Source organism: Nymphalis io, chromosome 2 (genome assembly GCF_905147045.1).
Source record: "Nymphalis io chromosome 2, ilAglIoxx1.1, whole genome shotgun sequence".
Lineage (NCBI taxonomy): Eukaryota > Metazoa > Arthropoda > Insecta > Lepidoptera > Nymphalidae > Nymphalis > Nymphalis io.
Window position 1 is genome coordinate 4,747,737 of NC_065889.1, and position 19,770 is coordinate 4,767,506.

Sequence of the window (19,770 nt, forward strand, 5' to 3'; positions counted from 1 at the left end):
ATATAAAAAAATAAGCAAATAAATATTCGCTTAATTTAATGATGTACATATAATAGAATTTGATAATGATGATATACGGTTTCCAAAAACTGCTATCTGTACGTAATTATTAAAATAATAGCAAAACAGTTAAGATTGCAATATAAAACTGAATAAGACTACATTGTTTTATCAAAATTGTCAACTAGGCTATTTAATTATATCAGTGTTAATATTTGTTAAATGCAGTTTGAAACCCAATGCAGAAATAGGTCGTGAAATGTGAAAAGGTGATATACCTCATTGACCATACTAATTACAAAATTTCGAGAATACACGTATCAAAATTCTATATCAAACGTATTTCACGCGTGAGCAATGAAACGGGTTCTTATAGCATTGCAGTAACTGTATTTGCCAATGTCAAGGTTGATAAATTAACGTGTTCTAACCACTGGCCCAACTCGATTCGTCAACTCTTCGAATAAGAATGAAAGATGCCGCGAAGTTGTAATCGGAAGATACAACTTCGCGGACATTTTCTCAGACAGACATCTTCTCGCGAATCCATATTATTTAAGTTCTCGCGTCAATTCGCATTCAAGGTTGTTTATTTTGTTAAAAAGGCATATACAATATTAACACACATACACAAATTTTAGTAAAAATTCGACTTTGATATCTTAAATCGAACCCGAAGATGTTCTACTTCAAAAAAGGAACCTATCAAACTACCATCTTTACTTGTTTAACATAATATTGTTGAAACATCGAAATTGTTTATGAAATTAACGCTAATCAAAAGATATAATTCTTCTTCGTAGTGACACTCTTGTCAGAGCGGTCGTGGTCGCCATGAAGTATTATGAATTATTCGGCCCAGATGTTATTCGCCTCACGAGCCTTCGCCATATGTCCCTGTTAGTGGTGATCCTGGTGCATTCATGCAAAGGATCGCCAACAATTGTTTTTATTTGGTCGGTCCATCGCATGGGCGTCCTTCCACGAGGTCTGATGCCATCCACTTTGCCTTGAATAACAAGGCGCTCAATGAAGTCATTTCCTTGCCGTGAGACGTGTCCAAAAAATGTTAGTATGCGCTTTCGAACCAGCGCCGATAGACGCTGTTTGATGTAATGGCAACATATAAATCGAATATGTAAATTTTTGGCGTTCAGTATAATCAATGGTCTGTTTAAACACATTTGCTATCTGCGAGTGGTCAGGAGCAGTAGTTGATAAATATTTTATTTAATACGTACTTAAATGAATATTACGGTTAATAAATAATAGACAATTAATCAAAAACATTCACACATGAATTTTAAACAGTAACATAAAATTATAAATAACAATTGCTACAAGAATTAGTACATTGCGACTGGTTTCTATATTAACGCTTCGATTCCTACTTTTGACAAATATTTAAATAGATTTTCCTAATATATGCATAGCATAGAATGATTTAAATATATCTGATTTATTATGTAAAGGTATATTTTATCTCCTTATATAAAGTCAAAAATAATTATTCTTTTAACAAACGTTGTACTTTCAGGTTATCGTTTATTATTATAATCACATACCTTAATGCAGGTTTGTCTGGAAGAGATCAATATTTGAGTGATAAGTCCGCCCTTCCATGCATCATAATTATTACAATTCGCATTTATGTTTATATAGCAGACTATTCTTAAGCTTTTGTTTTTCTTTTTTTAATTGTATAAAAGGCAAATACATTTTCCTTGTATGTCTTTTTTCCTTGTATTTGTCTTTTTTTTCCTTGTAAATGTGAAATAAAATTAATAATAATAATATCTACAATTAAATATAATTAGGCTTTTAAAATGGGAGGCAATAACAACTGGTATGTTATGTCCAATCTTATTCTTTATTAATGTTTTTTCACTATCCCTTTTGTTTTTTTACGTTGCTAAGCATGACATTCTCATTATTCGGGATATCATGGGCAACAACTGTTAAACTAAATACACTAGCGAACGACTTTCCGAAATGCGCGGATTGTCTCAGTCTATATGCTCTTTTATCATAGTGAATAATCTAAAAAAAAGTAAAGCCTGCGAATGTCTTACTGTTGAGCTTTAGCCTCCTCTCCTTTTTGAGAAGGTTTTAGAGCTTATTCCACCTGGCTGCTCCAATGCGGGTTGGTGGAATACTCATGTGACTGAATTTCAGTGAAATTAGACACATGCAGGTTGCCTCACGATGTTTTCCTTTACCGACAAGCACAAGATGAATTATATACACAATTTAAGTACATGAAAATCCAGTGGTGCTTGTCCGGGTTTCAACTCGCGATCATCGGTTAAGATTCATGCGTTCTGACGACCGTGCCATCTCGGCATGTAGTATAAATAAGTTAGTAATTCACATAAACCTAGACGGTATGTGAAACGAGAAACCAGCCCTTTCCTTGTCTCATTGAAATATTATTATTATTGGGCTTGCTTGATCTTGTATTGCGTAATAAGCAAATTTATACACGAGATTTAAGTTAATTTTACACTCACCAGTAGTGCTTTTCTGTAAGAACTTGAAATCTATCGCATTAAACGGTCATGAAATGTCAAAAACAATATGCGACAGACTATAATAATTATAACATTTCAAGAATAGAAACATCGCAATAGTATATCGCCATCAATAAAGCAGACCGGGAGCTTTGGCGCACCTTGGGAGAGGCCAATGTTTAGCATTGGACAACGACTGACTGTTGTTTGATTGTTTGATAAATCAGTTGCCAACATACTAATTGCACTACTTTTAACTATCAGAAGTACAAAAATCACGTTTTGACAATTTTTCTATTCAATAACTGTCAAAATGACGTGTATTATATTATATATCTGTATAAACAATTTTATTATAAAAAAAAAACTTACAAAATATACTAAACTTATAAAATGAAACAACAATTCAGTCTGACCTTAGACTAGTAACCTTTATTAACTTGAAATAAAAATTATACAATGCGATAATAACGCTGGCCGTGCTATCGTCTACGAGTAAAATTCAACATTCTTTATCAACCAATCATTATTCTTATTCTAATAAGGCTACCCTTAACTCTACCTTCCACCCTAAATACGTCACGTGGTACAATGCAGATCCAATTCTATTATTGCTTTCGAGTTTTCATATAATTAAAATTGACTTAGGATAAAGTAAAATTATTATGCAATACTGCTAAATAAATACATCAAAATCTTTTAATTAAACATAAACAAATTAAGTAATCACTTTTTAAATCATGTCACACTTATTTTTAAAATAAAAACAAGCAATCTATTCCAAAACATAAAACAATTAAACATTTAAAATCTTATTTTTAAAACGTTCTCGAAGCTTAAGCATACATTACATGAATATAATGTTTTATATATTTGTTTATATTTTGATATGATAATGATATGATACAAAATCTACACTGGTACCAGCCAGTCGCCACGGCTCTGGTCATAAAAATAAACAATTATCACGGACCGAGTCCATTTTTTGCAAATAAATATAATACTCATATAATTTTTTTTTTGTGACGTAGTAAACGTAATCGCAATTAAATATTTAAAATATGTAAATATGAGCAATTAAAGTATGTACCTCCTTTTTCAATATAACGAGTTCTGTGAACAGTCTATTTCTACGAATACATTTTGTCTGTATGCATCATTCAGAGTTAAAAAAAGTTGATGACAACGTAATAGAAAATTTCAAAAAACAAATTATTACTTTTCGATTTGCTAAAATATATCCTAACTCTATGGTCTAAGCTCCTCTATAATCTATATAATATAACATTCAAAATTGTGCGTATGAAATGTCTCATGTAACTGTGATTTTTATGAGACAGAGCCTCTATAATTACAAATAATTTATCATGTTAATATAATGTCCCCTAATAACTAGCATGCAATTAATATATCTTATTAGTAAAACTACAAATATTTCGTTAAGGCATAACATAATATCATATTGTCAGATCTATCAGGAAGCATGTTTCTTAATTAGTAATTGATGACGTTTATTGACTTACGGTTTACATTTTAACCAATTAAATTATTATAAATTATCGCAGTATTAATTACAAATACTGCAATAATTTATAATAAAACTTATTTATAATAACAATTCAAGTCATTAGTAGCCATTCGAAATTGTAATGGAATGGCGTGTACGCTGTACGCTACTTTTAAAGCTCATAGTACTTTTAACAAAAAAAATATTCGTGTATAATTATAAATATAATACGCCCCGCAAAGTTGCACAATAAAACATGTTCTTATTTTAATTTTACGTATAAATGTTTGAATAAAACAGCGCTTGAATGCGCTGTGCTTAAATTGTATAAATTAAACTGACACAATACATGCAGATATGTTATAATATAGATTAAAATAATAATATCATAATTACGTATATTTAATAGTTGAAATTATTGCAATAGTACTATAATTCCAATATATCAGTATATAATTTTAGGCTGTAGAATGTTTGACTTAAAATAAAATAGTATTTGTCAGAAAAAAAAACTCCTTTGTTTAAGAAAAATAGACTAATTCTATGTTTAAATTGATACATGTAAATTAAGAACATAGATCTCGTTATATGAGAAAAAATAAAATATTACACATAACCTTATAGTTTTTTACTTAGAGATAATTAAAATATTTTAGCACAATGTTACCACATATAAAATAATAATATATCACACATTTAAACAATCCCTAGTTGAAATCCCATGTATGAAGCTTTCATATTCAGTAAACTGTACTTAATACTTATTGCATAAAACCATCAACCTTCGAAAATTTCTACGCGTGCTTCTAGTTCTCTCTCTCGTCTAATTTACTTCCCTAAACATTATTCAATTTATTTAAATATCTAATTACTGCCTTATAATCAAGTGCACTTAGAGATTTCTCACTACACTATAGTTCAGTTTGTTCGATTTTTATTACAGCGTCCTTATGTCTAATGAAATAAAATTATATTTCATATAAAATACGCTTGACCAATGACAGTCCAATTCTAGTGCTAATATCGAGTACGTATACGCGTATAGGCGTCGAGATATGATATCTGAGCATAACGTATTAATATGTAAAAAACAGTATGCTTTATTGTAAATGTAGGATTATTTGTCACCGTGAAACATTATTAAGCATTCGATTCAATGAACCTAATAAAGTCGAACGGACTTTTTCATAGACTAATGTTTTTTTTTTCTCTTAATAGAGAATTTAATAAAAATGAGATTGTGTTCTCCGAGATTTTTTGTTTCGATAAAGTGATAACAATTGTCTGTTTCACTTCATATATTTATTAAAGGTAGCCAATTAATAAATAATTAGCCAAATTATTTTGAGTATTGACTTCATATTAAAGTAATATTTCAATCAAAATCCTTTAATTTCGCTTTAATTCGTTCTGAGTAAGGACAGAATCAAAATATTAGTTCTATAATTTGACAGTCAAAAATGACGCCGAATAGGAATCATCGCATTATATTATCTATGGTAATTGTTAAAAGGATTTTGATTGGTTGAACTGCGTAACGAGTTATCAATATTCTGGGGTTTATTTGTCACGTTCAATAACTTCATTATGGACGGAGATTACATTTACCCAAAAACGTACCCCTTCCTTGTATATAAAATTGATTCAATTGTATATGTGTACATTCTAAGCTACTAGGAGCTACGCAGAGTGCATCTAGAGATTAGTCTAAGCCACGAATGTGCACGCCACGTGCTAAAATTAGTCTTTGAATATCATTGTAAAAATGATAAAAATTTATTTTCAGACACGTCACATTCTAAAATAGTATTACATACATGATACGAACCTTTTTTTTAGTTTATATGTTTTAAATACATCTTGAACGAATATGTATCAAAGATGGCGCCGTGTGTATTTCAGAAATTACAACATGAGTAAATTGAATAGTGAGAAAGATAATTATAATTAACATTTCCATTCAATATTTATGACGACTTTATGGCACCTTTGCCTTTTCCACGAGGAAACAATCAAACAAAAAAAAAAAACAATAGCTATTATCAAGTGACGGTTGAATTTATAATATTGTTTACTTTTTAATTATTATTTGCAAGGATGTTATTAATTAAGAAATTTATATCTTTCAATGAGAATGCTTAGTAAAACAAGCCCAACCTCAACCTATATTTTTAGTCCATAATAATTTTAACTTTTTATGTTATACAATCGATATTACTGGGAAAGAGTTCTGTTATCGTATTTTTAGAATGTAACGTGTCTAATATTAGAGAAAAAAACATTAATTCCTATTAGTTTTACAACAAAATAATATATGTACTGAGGCGTTCAAAATGTAAACATACAAATGCATTGAACGTGCACGTTCGCTACACTTAAAGAGGCACTCGTTTTACTGCGTTAATTATCGTTTGGTGTTATAGCGTTTATATTAAAAATCACTGGAGCGACATCGCATCGCATTAAAGCCTAAATTGTCATGTGCTAAAGCGAAGACTTATGTAAGGTTCGATGGTCCCTGCTTATGTAAAATATTGTATAATATATTTACTTTAATAATAATAATATATTGGTGTATGTATTGTTAGAACTAATTCGGTTATGTTAAAAGTTAACTACATAAGCAGGATCCATCTCACATATATATAAAACTATTAACAATAGTGTCTAAATGGAAGCATTGATAATTCAATTCCGTGAGTGCTAAAATTAACGAGTTCTAAAGCCTATATAGAAACGCTTAGTGGAAGAGGTGAAAATTATTACAATCAAATTGAGTTATTATTAAAAATCACCTCAATATTTATTGTTCCGAGGTTTTTTTATTACCTAATGGTCCGTCTTTTGCGTTTTGATATAACACACCCGTTGCGTTTACACGATCCACGCTCACTAATCACTATAACTATAATCTTTATTATCTTTTTTTTTATACATATATTATAATTTGAAAATCATCTAGTACCTTCTAGAACTTAAGGTTATATTTATAGTTTTCGATTAGCCGGCTAAACTAGCCATAGATCCTGATATTAATATATATATTGTCAAATTATACATTTTATTTAATAATATTTTAATTCAAATTATGTTGGCAGGCTTGCGAATGGACAAAGTTCAAAACTTTCTTGTCTCTTTTATACCATTGATTTAATTAAGAACTTATATTACAAATTCCTTCTTGTATATTGAATGTCAAGTGGTTCATTATTTTATATATATGTCAAAGATAATAAATTTAAGCGGGTATACGACGTCACTTATTAGAACAGCAACACCACACAACGTGATGTATGTCATGTAGGTTGGTTGGTTGTCAGACGTCAAGTGTGAAAAATATAAGACGGGTGCCTATTTTATTATGTAACCGACTGAAGGAAATATAAAGGAGTATGTTCGTAGCGCGTGTGATCATTTTGTCGAGCGACCCCCTTGGTCTCTTGCTCTCAGGACAGCGCCGGACGTGCGCACTGACTGATTTAATAAAATCAACATATCGAACGACAATGGCGGCCATTTAAATGACAATCCATTTGAATCCGCGACATATATACTAATATTATAAATGCGGATTTGACTGTCTGTTTTTCATGGCGACACCACTGAACCGATTTTATTAAAATTGCGAGCCTTAACTTTAAAGCTTCATATGCTTCTTTTTTATAACTTACTCCTTCCCTACGCCTTCCTCAATATAACGCGGCGGGCGAAATCTAGTATTATGTATATAATAATATGGTCACATTAAATCGTTTAATTTATGTAAAATTTACAAATTTAGTTACAACTCTTTGGGTTACTTAGCCAGCTAATCTCTCACAGTGATCATCAAACCGAAGAATGAAAAAACAAACTCCATTAAAAAATTAACTTTACATCAACTTTATGTATAAAATAAAGAAATATAATTAAATTAAATGTACTTACGTTTAAAATTTCGATATAGAGATAAAACTATAATTTATTACAATTTTTGTTTTAATTTAAACTTTTTAGGTTTTAGCCTTTTTTTCTAATATAAAAACGGGATTATTCGAATTCCTTCCATTCCAATGTTCTTGTAAGAAAGTAAATTAAAATATATATATATATATTAATGACGATTAAAAATACTTGCTGATGTGAAAATAATGCAGCATCATCTGTAAATAGACAATATTAGATATTATACAGGTGTTCCAAATTAAACAATAATTGTTTCAATGCTATAAAGTATATGACAAAAATGAGTCTCTAAATAATTCTACTTAATGTAACATACTTCATGTTATGTGAAATTATAAAAAAAAAAACATGGTAATGCTAGGAGATTATAAATAATTTTAGCTTCTCCGTCGCCACACCGCCGTGTAACGGACTACGTTGCGTGTTAGGCTATGTTTATCCCGTTAATATGTATATGAAATTGAAGGCTATGAAACGTAACGCAAACATAACACACATATTCACACGTTGGCTACTTTTTATAAAAAAACGAGGAACGGAATATTCTCGAACTATTCGACGGGCAAATGCATTTCGTACAATTTTAAGTTTAGATATATTTTAATGATATAATAAAATATAAGGTCATATAATATTCATATCCACAAGTTATTTTAAATACAAATCGAATTTTTCTCTGAAGTCTTTTATACTTTCGTGTAATGAACACTTAAAAAAAAGATAGATTTGTTGTGCTAAATTAACCCCATTCATAGAATTTGAAAAATTGCTATTTGACAACTGGGCGTGGGAGGGGTTAATTAATAACTACTAGTAAAAAAATAATAAGGAAATTACAATAACAAAATAGCTGTTAAACAAATATGCAATTAAAAAAATAATTTTTTATAATTTATACAGATAATAAATATTAAATCCATAAAAAATATATATATTGAAAATATAAAGGCTCACCTTATAAAATTATTAATATCCGTAACGTTGACAATATTTTGTTCAGAATATATAACAGTTAATTAAATTAACTTTTTGAGTAAACTCACTGAGTGAGAGAATATTGATCTAGGGGGTTAAAGTCTTTGCTTGTCATGTGCGTCGAGTTATGTGCCATGCGGTATCCCCACAGAGACATCGCTTCCTTGCACGTTACCTGAAATTAACAACAAACATACAAATAAACATTTTTTTAATAGGTGACTTTAGACTTATTATCAAATTAATTAATTATAATTGAAATAGGATATTTTTACGCTGACCGTTGCGATTGCGAGCGGATAACGTGTGTCTGTGTGTGTGCTTGGGTGTGCGTGTAAAAATACCATAAAATAGTTTTACATATTATAGAACGTCGATTGGAAACTATTTTAATGATTTATAAAAAAATCTATTACGGCTGTTCTATTTGATTATGTACAGTAACAGTACAGTAACAGCCTGTTAATGTCCCACTGCTGAGCTAAGGCCTCCTCTCCCTTTTGAGGAGAAGGTTTGGAGCTTATTCCACCACGCTGCTCCAATGCGGGTTAGTAGAATACACATGTGGCAGAATTTCAATGAAATTAGACACATGCAGGTTTCCTCACGATGTTTTCCTTCACCGTTAAGCACGAGATGAATTATAAACACAAATTAAGCACATGAAAATTCAGTGGTGCTTGCCCGGGTTTGAACCCACGATCATCGGTTAAGATTCACGCGTTCTTACCACTAGGCCATCTCGGCTTTTTATTTGATTATGTAACAATACTATAATGGGAAATATACTGTTTGAAATCTGGCATTAGTTCAAACCATACCTTTGGTATGATTAATGGATTATAAAATTTCTAGATGTTTTGATTTGCGCCGTCAATTTTCGACAATAGATTGACTGCAATAGCGGTCTACAAACTAGCGACAGTCACTCGTCACTCGCTTAGCGATGCCGTATCATGTTCTCTTTTCTAAGAACGGAGTTAACATATCGAAAAGTTGTTTAAAACACATTTGCGTAATCTTTTTTTATTCTAAAATAGTTTTAATTTCGTTTAAGCGTTGGTATATGTAAAATAGCTTCATTTAAGTTACACTGATTCATTTTCTCACGATAATCGTCACCAGAAACAGATAAAATATATATACATATCAGTTACATCATATGTAACATGTCCTTTTAATTTAAAAACAAAAAAAAAATTACATGTGAAATAAATAATCAAATAACTTCTGAATTTGTTATTATTGGTTTTTCTTCTTAAGCTCCATCACAAGATTTTTTTAAGTAGATCGGAATATTAAGTACCACAATATTAATGCAACCTTCGTTTTATTTTTGCAGAACGTTACCATTTTTCTATAGGTAATCGATACGCGAAAATCGATGTAACTCCCTGGGGTTAAAAAATCAATCAAATTATCATCGTCACGGACGTGACGTTGTGCTGAAAGAACCAGACACAAAAAAGAAGAAGACACTTCCGTAAACACAGGTCACAGGGCGGTGTGAGGTTTCCGCGCTTCTTATTTATCGGTCAATTCATTTATAAGCGTTTGATATATAAATCTCGCTTTTCTTCCAACTATATTGTTAATTGCCTATCTTTTATTAAAAGTGCACCATTCTATCCATCGGTTTAGTGAAGCCCGTCAAGGTGTTTGGTTAGGTCTCAGCACGAATTATTACGTTAAACAAATTGATCCTGTAATGTTAGCCATCAAACCATTTTGATTAAATCTTGGTTTAGATCTGCGGATGCTCGATTAACAATAAGGTGACAAGCCCTAGGCTAGATAACTCATTTTATGAAGTCACCATTTTACACAGTTACAGTGACCTAAATATGGCAAACAATATTCATTGAGTACATAATATGTAAATATAGTACAGACAACCTAATGTTTAAATCGCAAGCTGAGTTTACTCGCTGTTTTTTACCCGACTTATATTGTTTGAAAGTATATGCAAAAAAATATTGGGTGTCATACAAAAATAGCACATATAAATATTTAATCAGGTCAATTCTATAGTACACACATCTCTAGACAGCGCATATACCGTTGAAATAAATAATATCGGGTTATGAAAATTTTGTACAATATAAAAGTAATGTTTAGATTTAATAACAATGCCGGTGTATGCAGATGAAAATTCAACGCTTGATCTAGATTGTTCTTTAGGTAGATAAAATAGATCAAGTGCCCTTCGAAACTCGAGTTCTCTCGAAACACAAGTCGACCTTGTTTTAGCACTCTATTTAAATCAATGTTAAAAGGTGGTTTTTTTTGACAACCTTTTTACAAAATATAAATGTAATGACAGATTATTTCGTATTTATTCAATAAGCATATATAATACCGATTAATAATAAACAATTAAAAAAGACCTTGATGTTATCGTGAGGCCTTTAAAAATAATATAATGATTATGGAATTAAAACTGCACGAATTTTGAGTAATAACAAAATTGATGTGTTCAGCTCAACCAAGTTTAAAATATATCTGCAATTTTATTTATAGATTAAATATAATGTCAACAATATGTTAAGACATTTCCTTACTTTTTAGCCTTATAATTAATTATCCTAGTATATCTAAATTTCTTTTTAATTCAAAGTTATCATGGATAAACTTTTACATCTGTATCATATCTAGTCCATTTTCACTGCCCTAAAGTTACTTGATAGTAATCACTCTACAGAGAAAAGGCCATTTTTTTTTAATATAACTTTTTTTTTTGAAGACATTGAGGTGATTCATTATTATTACATTTATGAATGTGCCCTTATATCATAATACATTTGAAAACTCCATATATAAAATAAATAAAACCATATTCCAATAAAACATGTTTTCTGCCAGTGAAGTGACGTGAAGTGAAACCTCATTGGTTTAATAACTCATGATACTGTTCCATGAAGTGACCTCAATTTTGTTCATGCATGACTTTTTACGCCCCCATTTCCATTCCTTATTAATAAGTATGATCAATTTATGCCTAACTATAAGAGAATTAGAAAATTAATAAACTCACCTGAATTTCATCAACATAATTAAAATCTAATACATTCCTCCATCTGAAAGGCACATCACGGGAGACTCTAAACGTCGAACTCACTCCAGCCACTTCGACATTCGTGTGGGAATGGAGAAACTCATCGACAGATTGTGTTACATCCAAACGTAGGAACTTTAGTAGGTCATATGATGTGCTACTTGGATTAAGTGCCAGTTCTTCATAACGTAAAGCCCTTAAAAATAACAAAATTAAACCAAGGCTGAATACAATGAACCTCATGTCATTATTAAGTTAAAACTTATTAAAAATATGTTAAGCCAAATAAGGTGAAAATGCATTATGCATACAATTTTATTAAATAAGATAAATTCTAAATAAACATTAGGCAATCAGTGTTTTAAATAGAAAACATATTCTACATTTGCATAAATTTATTATATTAATATTTAGGGTAGAGCATTTACAACTTCAATTATACCAATGTATTTGTTTACACATTCTATTTAACCAGGATGTGGTTCATTATAAACATTGAACTAATAAAATTGGAAGCTCTCTTTGTTTACATAAGCTATATGTGGAAATAATTGGATTAAAGCCAGCAGCAATATCTGCAGCTTTTAACTAATTATGTGTTATCTGTAGCAACCTGAATTTAAAATTTTAGTTTGAGAATTGATATTATTATAAAATTACTTTAATTTGTAAGGAACTTAGTATTTTCATAAATAATTATTATATATATTGAACTCTTCTAATCAAAAAAATCCTATTCAATTTTTTTCATGAGAAACTTAATTATTTTCTTTGTATATTATAGAAAAGGAAGGCGGACGAGCATATGGGCCACCTGATGGTAAGTGGTCACCAACGCTCTTAGACATTGGCATTGTAAGAAATGTCAACCATCGCTTACATATCCAATGCGCCACCAACCTTGGGAACTAAGATTTTATGTCCCTTGTGCCTGTAATTACACTGGCTCACTCACCCTTCAAACCGGAACACAACAATATCAAGTATTGCTGTTTTGCGGTAGAATATCTGATGAGTGGGTGGTACCTACCCAGACGAGCTTGCACAAAGCCCTACCACCAGTAGATATACAACAGAATGTCTGTAAGTCGAACTTGAAGGGAGATGCCAAAAAATTCGAGTTATAATGTTTTCGACTTGAGCAAATTTTGTCAGGAAAAGTTTGACTTGTAGAGGTTAAGACTTATTCCAACTAATTTTGTGTTAGAGTAAACATGTCAACATCTGTTATAAGTTCCTTATCATTTCATAGTATTGGTTTATTGTATACAAATTTAAAAAACTCGAAAAAAAAATCGAATTATAGTGGGAGATTATGTACTGAATTTACTCGTAGGGACTCACTAATTATTTCGACCTATAGCGGGGTCAGATTTCGAGCAATGGAACTTTTGGGTTTGAGAGGTTTATGACTTATCTTAACTTAAAGAGGTGCTACTGTAATTAATAATATATTTGTAGACTTATATACTAGTTATATATTAGGGCTCGAAGTTCTACTTAAGAATATGTATATAATTAACGTTCATGAATTACATATAACTTGTATTAAATCATTATCATTCACGATTAGTTGTTAACTTACATAAACTTATCTGGATATTGTTGTAGGAGACGTCCAGCTGCTACATAGTCACTTATCATGTCAGCACAGAGCAGTTCAGGCTTCCAGCAATCAGGTGCCGGCTGGCAGAAGTTACGGTGCTGCCTTGACTGCATCACTCCTCGAGGATCCCGGATTAATAAAATAACTTTCAAATTAAGCCTGAAATAGCCAACTTAATATAAACTATGTATAAAAAGGACTTTATAATCATATTTTAATGATTATGGATTATTATGACAGCTATATACAAAAATTTATATATCAGTAATAACTTTTCCAACTGGCAAAGATGAATTAAAAACTATTGATGGAGTGACTGAGGATTGAGGATGATGAATATGGTTATTGATTAAAAATGACCTTAAAGCTCTATTTTTTAATTCTCATCCAACATATATAAATTTAATTGTTATTTATTTATTAAAAAAAGATTGACTAATAAGGCCTTTTCTTTAGATAAGGATCTACATTCTGAACCAGTGGCAGTTTTGAATAAATATTATTTTTATGTGATTACATTTTAAGCTTATGTTTATTTAATTATTATTGACTAATAAATAAGTACTCACTCTTTATCTTGCAAAAGTTGTTTAATAAGACGTAGCCTAACACGAACTACTTTCATACTTTGAAATGGAAATAGCCTACACACCCTAGAAGTGAAGTCTGCATCAATACACAGTTCTTTCTTATATTTACAATGGTCCCATAATCTTGTGTTATGGCTGAATTGGTGCCAATGGTTTTTTCCATAGTCAAAATAGTCTTCCATATCGTCATAGTTACATTGAAACATTTTCTTAATAGTTCTCAATGCCTTGTCAGATTCTGGTGTACCTCTTATTTGTATAATTCCATAGTTTAAAAATGGTTCGTAATGATAGAAATTTCCTGGCACGGCATTTAAAACTTCACCAAGAAATGTTGTACCAGACCTCCATGTAGATATAATCAAACTTATTAAAGGTCTTCCTCCTGACTCCATCACTAAATCTTCCAGCTTTTGTACACCAGATATACTAAAATTATAAGCCCACAATTCATGTTTAATTTTAAGTCTAGTTTTATCTAATATTTTTTCGATGTCAGGTGAACCATCGTAAGGGTTTGTCGGGATCGGCTGCAATAAGTTTTCGTCCACGTCTTCTATTTTCAAGAAGTTTTTTATATTTCTTCGACCCTCAGAAGCTGGACGGTAATTAGTGTTATCTGTATATCGACTTCCAGCAAGAATTAATAGAACACTGAGACCGAAAGCAATGCATATTGAATAAAAATTAACTCTTCGCAACATTACTAATTAAAAAACACGAATTAAGCTGATCACTAAAAATCACAAGGGTAGAATAGGTGATTTTTTAAAACAAACACTTCCAATATACAGTTAATATCATTTTTTATAAGGTATTTGACTTTTTTCAATCATGATTCTTGCTTTCGCGTTTCCGCGGAAACACCGCATTGCACCTTCAACGCCATTTTGAAAGATTACTTGTCAAATGTATTATTTGTCAAAAACTTTTTTAATTATCCGTCACTGTCGTCTGCCGTCACGTACTACTTCGTATAGAGATAGTTACCTACTTCATTAATATGAACTTAAAATTAAAGACACTGCGATTTTAAGGAAAATGATAACTTTAAAAAACTAGAAACAAATGTTAACTTATAAACGTCTTCCCCAACTAACATCCTCCTACTAAATGCACATACAGTGTACCTTCTGTATAAATTTAAAATTTGAAAGCTGAAGTAAGCGCATTTAATGTAATTCGAACTAACTGTTACTGGCTTCTCGCTATGCTTTTTCTAATCTATGTTGGTATATAAAGGACTAATAAATTTGAAAAAAAATGCTTATTACTTTGTAAAATAAATACTTAGGTCGACACCCACCTCATGATGATGATATTATAAAACGTAATGAGAATTTAATATTTTAATCACACAATTATTTTCATTTAATGATACATTTGTTATTTGACGTCTTATTGTATCTTAATTTGATAAAGATTAAATAACACGTCATTATTTTTTGTAATGTTTTCGCTGTGTTATATATTTCATTTCTTTTGCATTAAGAAACTATTGATGAGAAATGACAAGACTTAAAAACGTTGGTTACTTATAAAATAGATCAATCAAATCCTTTTAACGCTGCCCCATAAAATATGAAGGTATGTAAAACTGTAGTATACAACTGGCAAATAGAAAAAAATATGCAGTATATAATATTTTGTAAGACTAGTCAACTAAGAAAAGATAATATTATTTTTTTTTTTTATTAACTTAGTCGTTATTCTAAAGTATATGCATTTTATATGCCTACATGACATTTTCTAATTAGGTAACTAACAGTTAATTTCATGCTTATGATTGATTATTCATAATAATCTTAGTCACCGTTCCTGATAGGGTTTCTACATTAGGTACTATAACTTTTAAAGATACAGACAGAAAACTAAGCCCTAGTTTAAAAATAAAAAAAATATTTATAATATTTACTTTAATGACATACTTTATTAAAAAAAAAAACAAATCTATGAACACTCATATTTAAACTTTATATCCAACAATATGCATTTTTCCAATGGTCTCTCCTAAAAAAAACCACAACAGTACTTCCAAGCTGACTAAGAAAAGAAGCCAAGCTTGTCTTACAGTAATAAATTTATAGCAACCACTTTTGATGAACTCCTTCACTAGGAGAAAATCTTCTTGTAATTTCTAAAAAAAAAAAGAAAAAAATAATAATTCTTCCTGACCCTGAATTAATAAGGTCTTTTCTTTACGAACTTAAGTCATAGGATTATGATTATGATTTTTTCAAAGGTTAAATAATATTATCTGCTAGAAATTTGAAAATCCTGTCATTAGTAAATTACCTAATTGATACGAAATTTCTTTAACGCTTATTATTTATGAAAATGGAAATTGAAAATTCAGTTATTAATAATATTATATGAATATGCAAAATAATATATTAATATAATCAGTATGCTATTCAACCAGTCTTTCGTCTGGGTAGGTATCATCCACTCATCAGATATTGTACCGCAAAATAGCAGTACTGGGTATTGTTGTTTTCCGGTGTTAAGGGTGAGTTAGCCAGTGTAATTACAAGCACAAGGGACATAACATCTTATTTCCCAAAGTTGGTGGTCCATTGGCGATGTAAGCGATGGTTAACATTTCTTACAATGCCAATGTCTATGGGCGTTGGTGACAACTTACCATCAGGTGGCCTATATGCTCTAAAGAAAAACTCTTTTAAACATAGATTACATCAAATCATCATTATCATGTTTTTTTTAATGGTGATGATGTCGATAGCCGAAAGTGTGTGTGAAAACAGATGCACTTTCTATTCCTTTCCCTCTCATAATCCGAAGGGACGGCTAATGCGAAACGACCGTAAAGATTTCAGAAAGCACGAAAAATGGTTTAACGTACTTTCAGAAGAGTATTTTTTTGAGCATTTTTATATAGATTTTTATAGATTCTATTAAATTTTCCATTAAGCTGCGGGCTTTATCGAAATTCAAATGTACGAGTTCAAGATCAGACATTATCAGTCTATCATATTGTATTACTTAATTGAAATATTAATTAAAAATCATATTGCTTACCTTCATTTCAGCAGACTTTGGTAGAGATATCTCCAATTGATAAAATCCCTTCGCAACACTTATTTTTCTACCCCATTCAGATTGCAACGCTTTCGACGATTTCTCTTTTAAAAATTCTTTCAACTCAATGTTTCTTTGTCGAAATGCTGGCATGTTTATATTACTCAGCTCACTTAATAATATCGACTTAAAACCTTTAGGAAATAATGTGTAAAAATAAATTTAATAAAATTGTTATGGAGATGACTAACGATGAGTAAATTAGAGTAGTTAATTTAAAGCGTCAAGCCGCCGAGGGATGTAAAACTTGCAGGGTCAATCTGATCTCTTGGGCTAATGCTCTCCCCACTCCTCACAGAAGGTTTACGCTTAATTGAAAGGGTAAATAGGAATATTAGTAATTCCTTAAAAATAATACGATATCCTCTTTTTAAATTCTACTAAAGGGAAACAACCTTGGCACAGCAATTAAAGTGTGTACCCATAAACATTGGCGCCGTAAAAAATATTAACCATTATAAGATGTTATATCCTAAAATCCCTTGTCCTGACTGAGTGACCTGACTCACTCACACTTCCAACCGGAACACAACAATACTAAGTACTGCTGTTTAGCGGTAGGATATGTGATAAGTGGATGGTATCCATCCAGACGGGTTTGCACAAAGCCATATAGAAATATTTGCCGAATACAACTAACATTTGGTTAAAAAAGCGTTATCGCTACGCAAACACACAAAAATAAGATATATAAAAAGATCTATTGTTTTTATAGTTTCGGTTTAAATCAAATTTAGTTAAAAATCTTACGTAAGAATAAGTTGGCATTTTTAGCCACATTACTTCCAATCGACATTTTCAGATAATCAACGTGTTAATTATATTTTTATTGAATATTAATTTTAAAATTGACACCAATACCAAGTTTTTTGTATGTGTCAATTAATAAATATCTATTCACATATATAATCTTTCAAAAATAATGAACGTAAAAAATGTGCACAAACTGGCCATTTTTAGTTTTGATTTTGATACCGAACTACTTACAGATAAATAAAAAGTTATTGGTCTTTTCTGTCAGAAAATTCTCAGTTTCAGCCCGGAGTCCGGAAGTTGAAAGTTACACACTTTCTGTCCTGTCACTTTTGGTCCTGCACCTGAATTCTTTCCGGTCGTGTCGGATAGCCGTCTCATCGGATTATGAGACTTAGGGAATAGAGAGTACACCTGTGTTTGCGCACACACTTGTGAACTATAATATCTCCTGCGTAGTTGGCTAATCCCTCTCGAGGTCGACCGCTGTGGCCGAAATTGGTCTGGAGAACATTATTACTTAGAAATAATGCTTATTTTTATTTTATTTTTTTATATGTCCCGGGATGGCAAATGACTCTACTCCACCTGATGGTAAGTGGTAGTAGAGTCCAAACGCGACGACGGCCAGTACAGTCGGGAAGAATGAACCCGGGTTGTAAGATATTAATTAAATTTAATAAAGATACATATTTTTTCACATTCAGGATCACTCTGTAACAGCCTGTTAACGTCCCACTGCTGAGCTAAAGGCCTCCTCTCCCTTTGTCAGGAGAAGGTTTGGAGTTTATTCCACGCTTCTCCAATGCGGGTTGGTGGAATACACATGTGGCAGAATTTTAGTGAAATTAGACACATGCAGGTTTCCTCCCGATGTTTTCCTTCACCGTCAAGCACGAAATGAATTAATTATAAAAACAAATGAAGCATATGATAATTCAGTGGTGCTTGCCCGGGTTTGAATCCACGATCATCGGTTAAGATTCACGTGTTCTTACCACTGGGCCATATCGGTTTTTTTTTAGATCACTCACGATACGGAAAATTGACGATTTACTTTTTTTAAAAGCTTTTGTTTATATTATATTATATATTTTGAATCATATTAACTTATCTATGAAAAAATAAATAATTTACACTTACATACTCAACTATTTAAACTTATAAGTTGTAATATTTAATTTACGTTATAATTGATAGATTTTTTACTAAGTGGTAATGTTGTAGGGTTTTGTGCAAGTCTGTCCGAGTAGGTACCACCCATTCATCAGATATTCTAACGCTAAACAGCTATACTCAGTATTGTTGCGATCAAAGGACATGACATCTTCGTTCCCAGGGTTAGTGGCGCATTGGCGCTGATTGGAATGGTTAATATTTCTTACATCGCCAATGTCTATGGTGATGGTGACCACTTAACATCAGGTGGCCCACTTGCCCGCATTTCTATAACATAGAAAAAAGTTTTTATCTAAATATGAACATAACATTAAAATTTTTCTAATTTATGTAAACTAATGTTAGGAAAATACCATAAACTAACTTCTGATTATATTAATAGATTTGTAAAATGGATTTGCAAAGATTTAAAAAACTCACTTTCTTTGCTTTTTATCTATTTACTTTTGAACGATTGTAACCTAGACTAGCATCTTACAGAACTCCATACTACATCAGGCAAAACAAAAACAAATTTACTTTTAAAAATTTAATGAGATTAGCATAAAATA

The 19,770-nt window shown here is 30.9% G+C and overlaps 1 protein-coding gene across 1 annotated transcript; it reads right to left on the reverse strand.

Moving 5' to 3' along the window:
- Positions 1-2,915: 2,915 nt before the first annotated feature.
- Positions 2,916-15,228, reverse strand: LOC126779548 (carbohydrate sulfotransferase 4-like). Its single transcript, XM_050503649.1, has 5 exons — positions 14,168-15,228; positions 13,578-13,757; positions 11,972-12,188; positions 8,917-9,112; positions 2,916-8,159 (listed from the first exon to the last, which is right to left on the reverse strand). Exons 1-4 carry the CDS (start codon positions 14,890-14,892, stop codon positions 9,002-9,004), a joined length of 1,233 nt encoding a protein of 410 aa, XP_050359606.1. The 5' UTR covers positions 14,893-15,228; the 3' UTR covers positions 2,916-8,159; positions 8,917-9,001.
- Positions 15,229-19,770: the final 4,542 nt, after the last annotated feature.

Bases quoted from the DNA above. Each gene is read 5' to 3' on its own strand.
- LOC126779548 (XM_050503649.1), bottom strand. From the start codon at position 14,892: ATGTTGCGAAGAGTTAATTTTTATTCAATATGCATTGCTTTCGGTCTC. The intron at 13,758-14,167 runs GTGAGTACTTAT...TGGCTATTTCAG, and splicing joins CAACTTTTGCAAGATAAAGA to GCTTAATTTGAAAGTTATTT. The intron at 12,189-13,577 runs GTAAGTTAACAA...GTTATTTTTAAG, and splicing joins CAATATCCAGATAAGTTTAT to GGCTTTACGTTATGAAGAAC.